General features: G+C 57.0%; 1 protein-coding gene across 3 annotated transcripts in view; it reads right to left on the bottom strand.

The window, feature by feature from the left end:
* The window catches only part of TCAIM (T cell activation inhibitor, mitochondrial), a 28,325-nt gene that overhangs the window by 6,444 nt on the left and 15,111 nt on the right, over positions 1 to 6,770 (bottom strand). For 2 of the 3 annotated variants that reach the window (XM_006169764.3, XM_006169763.3), the window contains exons 7-11: positions 5,453 to 5,550; positions 5,119 to 5,210; positions 2,950 to 3,182; positions 1,733 to 1,864; positions 395 to 748 (exon numbers count right to left, since the gene is read on the bottom strand). In XM_006169764.3, the coding sequence (XP_006169826.1) occupies positions 508 to 748; positions 1,733 to 1,864; positions 2,950 to 3,182; positions 5,119 to 5,210; positions 5,453 to 5,550 (796 nt within the window). In that variant the 3' untranslated portion in view covers positions 395 to 507. Of the gene's footprint in view, positions 1 to 394; positions 749 to 1,732; positions 1,865 to 2,949; positions 3,183 to 5,118; positions 5,211 to 5,452; positions 5,551 to 6,770 lie in introns of those variants that run through there. The other variant, XM_006169765.3, reaches the window with a different exon arrangement.

The following is a 6,770-nucleotide window of genomic DNA, read 5'->3' as shown; positions in this document are numbered from 1 at the left end:
TCTTCCTCAGGCAGAGCCTGCTCTCTCCGTTCACTCCCACCCACCACCTGCGCCGTGCCCGAGTGTCCAATCCTGGCTGTCACACGCGTGTGTGCACACCCAAGATAGAACCACAGAGGTGCACGCTGACTTGCAGGACCCGTAGAAACGAGCTCTGCTACCTCGAGGCACTAGTGCCTGGGAGCCCTGCTCGCCTGGACGCACGCACACACGTGTCCAGCCTGCGGTCACGCATGTGGAAGTATCTGAGCCTCGCCCAACCCCCTCACATATCACAAACAGGTTGTCACGCTGACGTGCCTCCAGTCTTGCTCATCGACGAGATGGGGAGATAAAACTTTTTAAAAATAAGTTTCTTGGTAAAAATTAATTTAAAAAGGTCTACTTTGCAAGCAGCAGTCACTTTGTTCTTGTAATATGCAAATAATACTGTTACATCAAAAGGTGGGTTTAAATAAGCTTAATTTAAGTTTCTTCTTGAAGTTTTTAGAAAAATAGACTTCTCCGTTACTTGATGGCTCCTCCACTCTTCCAGTTCCAGGGGATGCAGAGGTCCCCGTCCTGCATGACGGAGTAGTAGCGGGACACGCACAGGTGCATGCCCTGGAGGTGAGGCAGCGGCTGGCCCAGGAGCCTCCGGCAGCAGTCGGCCATCTGCACACTGGAGACACTGGGCTCCTTGTACAGCCTCCCCAGGGACAGCTCCTTCCTCGCGGCCTGGGTTAGCTCACCCTCCACCTCCTTCAGCCTGTGGGCACAAGGCGGGCACTGCCAGTCAGAGCCACGCCACGGGGGCAGCGCAGGCCTCAGGCTCCGCCCACAAGCGTGGGGCACCAGCTCGGGGGTGCGTGTCCTGCCCCACCCCCAGGGTGATTTCTCACTTTCTATCTCTGTCTCTCTGGCCCATGCCCTAGAGCAAAAAAACCTCTCTAAAAAACCATTTAGGGGAGGCAGATGGCATGGAGGTTCCAGTGGCTGGATCCTAATGGGTGACGGCATGGTCAGAGTCCTGGACTCGGTGGCTTGAAACATACTAGGCACGTGTGCGTGCGTGTCCAAAATCCCAAGAAGAGAATGGAGAGGGACTGCAGTGGGCCGGCCCCTCTGGGGAGGGAGCTGTCTCACTGTGCACCCCCGTACCTGGCAGGCGCACACACGCCGTAACAACAATCTAAAATGAAGGGCCACTGGGTGGCTTGATGGTTAGGGCAGCTGGATCCCACTTGGCTGACTGGTTCAGGTCTCAGAACCTGTGGCTTGAAAAACATGCAGGTGTGTGTGCGTGCGTGTGCGTGCCCACAATCTCGAGAGAGTGGGGAGGGACTGACTGCAGTGTGGACGTCCCCCATGGTGGGTGCTCTCCCCCTCTCCAGTAAGCGCACACGATTCCGGCAAAAGGGAATGTTAAATAGAGACGGCCTATGGACCCGGTGAAGTGGCCTTCCTTCCCTTTGGTGCCATACTTTTCTACCTGGAGAGCTTTGTCTGATGTCCGGACTCTTCACTCCACCCCTGAGCTCATTTCGTATTTCCAGGCCCGATTCGGAGGCAGTGGCCATGGCCCTGTACTGAGGTGTCACGGCACTGCCACATCGAGGCCTTGCAGGGCGGAGACGGCCTCGTGAGACGCCCACACGACGGTCACTTCCCGCCTAATACCGGCTAGCCCCCGCCTGTGCCCCCCCGCCTGCGCCCGCGTGCACCCATCGGGGGCTGCCCTGCGGGGACTTACTCCTCCTTCCTCTTCGTCCTCTCTCGTGCCTGCTGAGCTTTAGCGAGGATGAACCACCGGAGACTCGCCGGGTCGCAGAGCACGGGCACATTAAAGTGCCCGAGTTCGTGCAAGCTCGGGGCGTATCTGTCACTGCAATGATGCACACAGGAAAGGAAATTCACTGGCTGCTCCCGCATCCCCACAACATGCCTTCTCAGTCCCCGAGGAGCCAAGGAGCCAGCAGGCGGCTTAGCGGTTAAGGCCGGACCCCCACACGGTGGACGGCAACCTGAGTCCCAGACTGCCAGCTTGGAGCTCACGGTGTGTGTGCCCAAAACCGAAGGGGAGCGTGGAAGAGAAGGGACTGTGGTGTGGTCTGGCAGGGGGGATTTCTCGCTTTTTATCTCTTGACTGAGTGCAAGCACCACATAGCAAAAAAAAAAAAAGAGAAAATTTTTAAAAAGAAAAGCCAGCTTTGATTTACAGCAACAGTGGCTTTGGGTTTTGCTGCCCTCGCACCGAGCCCCATGGCCTTCCTTAGGAGAGAGGCCAGCCAGACGGCGGGCGGCAGGCAGCGGCAGTGTGCCAGGGCCTCTGGAGGCACCCCGTGAGGAAGGCCTCACACCGGAGACAGGGGCCTTCACCACGGCTGGGAGGGCTGGGCACTCACGCGTGAGCTGGGCTGGCAGGGGTGGGCAGGAGCGTCAAGGCCTATTGGGCTGCTCGCTGTGACTCAGGGAAGAAAGAATTTTTGAGAAAAGAGAGAACAAGAGTGCATTTAAGTGCTTAGCACAGTGCCTAGCAGACAGCAGATGCACAAAAACGTGGCTACCGATTTAACATTAGTTTTGTCCTTAATTAACTAATTAATTAATTAACTAATTTTTAATTTTGACCAGTGAGAGAGAGAGAGAAGGAAAGTGAGAAAGCAAGCTGCCAGGTCCAGGACTTGAACCATGGTTGACCATATGGGAGTCCAGCATCTTTACTACCACGCCACCTGTTGGCCCCAGGCTGAGTGTTAACCCTAGAAAGCCTTGCCCAGGATTGAGTCTGCCCTGCATTCAGAGGTTCCGGATTCAGATGGAGACCCTCGCCCTTCTCGTGCACGAGAGGCTGGTCCACAGGCAGTCCCGTCCTTTTCAACTCCTGAGACCCGCACGCCGGAACATGAAACCACCGAGCACGCCCACGCCCGGGGAGACCGGCCCAAGCGGCCTGGCTTCAGCTACTACCTGTCGAGGATCATCTGCAGGCCCTGCAGGCTGCGGGGGTGGAAAGCGGCTCTGCTCCTCAGCAGTCTCTGGTGGAAGACGTCCAGGAGAGAGTAGTACTCTTCAAGGGTCAGCACCGGCTGAAGTTCCTCGAGATACACCACTTGCAGGCCCCCTAGAAGGTAGCTTATTTGATCTTCTAGAAGCATCAGCTTCCTCCGAAGGTCAAAGTAACTTGGCAACCTTTCAAAAAGCTGCAATATTAGAAAAGAGAAGAAAAAGTCTTATGTTACTACAGTGACTCAGTGCTAGGGCTGCAATGAGCTGACATGGAGACATTTCCAAGTTATTTTCCTAGAAGGAAAGTCCATGTGCAAGGAAGGAAAGGGGCAGTCCGACAGAGACCTTCCCATATGCAAACGGCCAGTGTGAAGCTTAGGGCTTTGCAGAAAAGAGAAGCACACCCCGAACCAAAGTCCTCAGTATAAGCAAGCATATGTATTTCAACCCCAGATCTGTTCCTTCAAAATCGAGTGCAAATTAGCCAATTTAACCACAGGAAACACGGACGTGTCCTACTGTGTACGGGGCGTGGGAAGGAAAGAGCCTGCATTTGAATCCAGGTGCTAAGGGCCGCCTCAGGGTGAGTGGTGCACGGGAAGCTGGAGCAAGGCCCCCAAGGCAGTCCAGCTGGAGGGGTCTTAAAGGGCAAGCAGGGGGGGACCAGCAGGTGCCGTAATGGCCATGTCACTGGACTCCCACGTAGTTGATCGCGGGTCGAGTCCTGGACTCAGCGGCTTAAAACTCACGCTGGGTGCGTGTGTGTGCCCAAGATCCCGAGAGGAGAATGGAGAAGGGACTGTGAGGTGGCCTTCCCCCCGGGGGGTGATTTCTCGCTTCTGTCTCCCCAATGAGCACATGCACCCTATAGCAGAAATCTCTAAGAAAAAGGCAAACAGGACTTAGAAAAGGGACGTCAGAGTGGGAGTGCTCTGGGGAAAGAGGAGCACGGGCAACGTGGAGGTGGGAGGGAACGGCATGAGCACTGGGCATGGCGGGGCCGGCCGGCCACACAGCAGCTAAGAGCTGTGCACAGGGTCCAATCCCACACGCCTAACGCGGTTCAAATCCCGGCCCTGGCAGCTTGGACATAGTAGGCGCGTGTGTGTGTGCCCCAAATTCTGATAATGGAGGAAGGGAGGAGGTGGCACGTGACCACGCCCCTGTGGGGTACGCCTTCCCCTCTGTCTCCAGGGAGGGTGCGTGTCCTCTGGCAACGACAGAACAAGGAGTTGGGGGCTGAGTCTGACGAGTCTTCGGGTCGGTGGAGAGGGAGCCTTCGAGCGGGCTGGGGCAGGGAAGGGCCATTACGGATTTAGGTTTTCTGTCGAAGGCTGAGGTCTGAAAGAGGTATCTCAAATCTACTAGGACCAAGAAAAATCCCAGGAGAGTAATGGACAAGGGACTGAGGCGTGCTGTCCCCCAGCGGGGTGACTTCTCACCTTCTCTCTCACTGTCTCACTCTCTCCCTGGCAAGCGTCTGCGCCCCGTAGCAAGACCGAACAAAACATCTCCACGGCATGCCAGCCACCCCACTGCAGGCATCTGCCCGGGAGGAACTGTCTGCGTGTCTGCACTCAGACCGCAGTTACCCGTCACTGCCCAGTCGGACGCAGCCCAGCGTGCGTGAGCAGGGCACTGGGCGGCCGGACAGGCTTACCAACTCAGTGTGACGCCGCAGCGCGGCAGGACGGACATGCCCAGTTCATGCGGCAACGCAGCTGGGTCTCAGAGTGAGCGAGCAAAAGACGCCAGGCAAAAAGTCCGCGCATGCTGTGAGCCCACGAGTGAGACCCTGGAAAATACAAACTGCCCTACAGCGAGGGGCAGACCCAGGGCTGCCAGCGGAGGCCAGCCACGTTCTCACGGGCATCGCTGCAGAGCTGACCAGGTCACACGTGGGACAGCTGAGAATGAGCAAAGCAAACCGAGTGCAGGTGTACGGCCATTTCCTGAAGAGACGGCACCGCTCTGGGATGACAACCGCTTCAACTCGGGCTTTCCTCTTCCGTGTTCACTGCGTGACATCGAGCGTGTGAGCGAACACGGATGTGACGACTCACCTCGCAGCGTGGTCTGAACTGAGGGCGTGGGGCTCAGGCCAGGAAGGCCTCTGGCTCCCATACTCACCTTGGCCCAGTCGTGGTGGACGTCCACTGTCCCCAGCATCACGTGGCCCACGGCGCTCACGCCCGAGCGGTCTGTGAATATGACCGTGCACCCTAAGGACAGAGACACACAGCTTTGGCCACGGTCCCGGTCCCGAGAAGCGTGTTCCCTCATGGCCGTGCAACAAGCACGCAGACGGGTGAGCTCAGGGTCCAGTCTAGCAGCGAACAGTCGACTTCCATGTGCTGCTTCATTCAAAGGGACAAGCGCCGAGCTCAGCTGGGACAGGCACGGCCTCCCCAACAACTCGGGTGTGGCCGGCGCCCGCAGCACTTAGGAGGGAGTGGGGGCTCACCTTTTGCCTTTCTCAGTGCTTCTGAACTCTGCTGCGCTAAGCGGCCCAGGCTGTGCAGCTGGCTGCAGCGGTGGGCCACGCCCCAGCTCCTCTGCCACCTGCAGCAGAGCAACGCATCAGTGAGCAGGACCCAGCACCCGGGGGGCGCCCTCGCCCCGGCTGCCTGACTGCCGGGAAGGCCATGAGCGTCTCCCTGAAGCTGTACAATGTGCTTCAAGCGATCTTCGGTGTCCGTTTGGATTTTTTTTAACAAAAGAATTATTTAGTTTTATTTATGATGACTATTTTTTAAAAAATTTGAATAGGGAGAGGCAGAAAGAGAGAGAGATGGAAAGTGAAAAAACAAGCCAGCAGGTCTGGGACTCGAACCATGGTTACCCATGTGGGAGTCCAGCACCTCAACCAGCACGCCACCTGCCGGTCCCCTAGTTGATTTTTTTTAAAGAAACAACCAAGTGGAAAATACTGAACACTTCTTCAGTAGACGGCCTCTGTGCGGCTGTTCTGAGTGAAGCCGGGTCTCCATTTGCAGGAGTCCCGGCCACTTCTCCGGTACGTGGTGAAGGTGTGTGTCTGGCCACTTCTCCGGCACACAAGCAGAAAAGAAGCCACTTAAATACATTTCAAAGAGCAAGGTGAAACTGGAGGGGAAAAAATAACAGAGTATACCTATACAGTTATACTATACAGGTATCAAATGCCTACCTTTACTTCACCACCTCCACCAGCACTCAGAACATTTCTCCATCCTTGGCCACTTCTCCGGTACGTGGTGAAGGTGCGTGTCTGGCCGCTTCTCCGGTACGTGGTGGTACGTGGTGAAGGTGCGTGTCCGGCCACTTCTCCGGTACGTGGTGAAGGTGCGTGTCCGCCCGCTTCTCCGGTACGTGGTGAAGGTGCGTGTCCGGCCGCTTCTCCGGTACGTGGTGAAGGTGCGTGTCCGGCCGCTTCTCCGGTACGTGGTGAAGGTGCGTGTCTGGCCGCACCACTTTACACTCTCCCACTCAAGCCCCAGCCCAGTCTAGCCCAGCCTGGAGCCCCAGTCGATCTGCAAACAGTCCACGTGTGTGCGTGTGTGCCCCAGGTCCTAAGGGCTGGAGGGTGGGGAAGGGGGTTCGCAGAGGATGAGCCCTCCTGGGGTGCTCCCCTCTCTCTCATGGATCCACATGAAACAAGCAAACAGAGGCCCAGAGGGTGTGGCTCCCGGATCCCATTTGGCTGCCTGTTGAGTTCCAGACCTGGGTGCTGGAAACACGTGGGCAAGTGTGTGTGTGCCCAAACTCCCGAGGAGACTGTCGCATGGCTCTCCCCCCAGGGA

This window comes from Tupaia chinensis, unplaced genomic scaffold, assembly GCF_000334495.1.
Source record: "Tupaia chinensis unplaced genomic scaffold, TupChi_1.0 Scaffold147500_1, whole genome shotgun sequence".
In the NCBI taxonomy this organism is placed as follows: Eukaryota; Metazoa; Chordata; class Mammalia; order Scandentia; family Tupaiidae; genus Tupaia; species Tupaia belangeri.
This window is presented reverse-complemented; position numbering and strand designations above follow the sequence as displayed.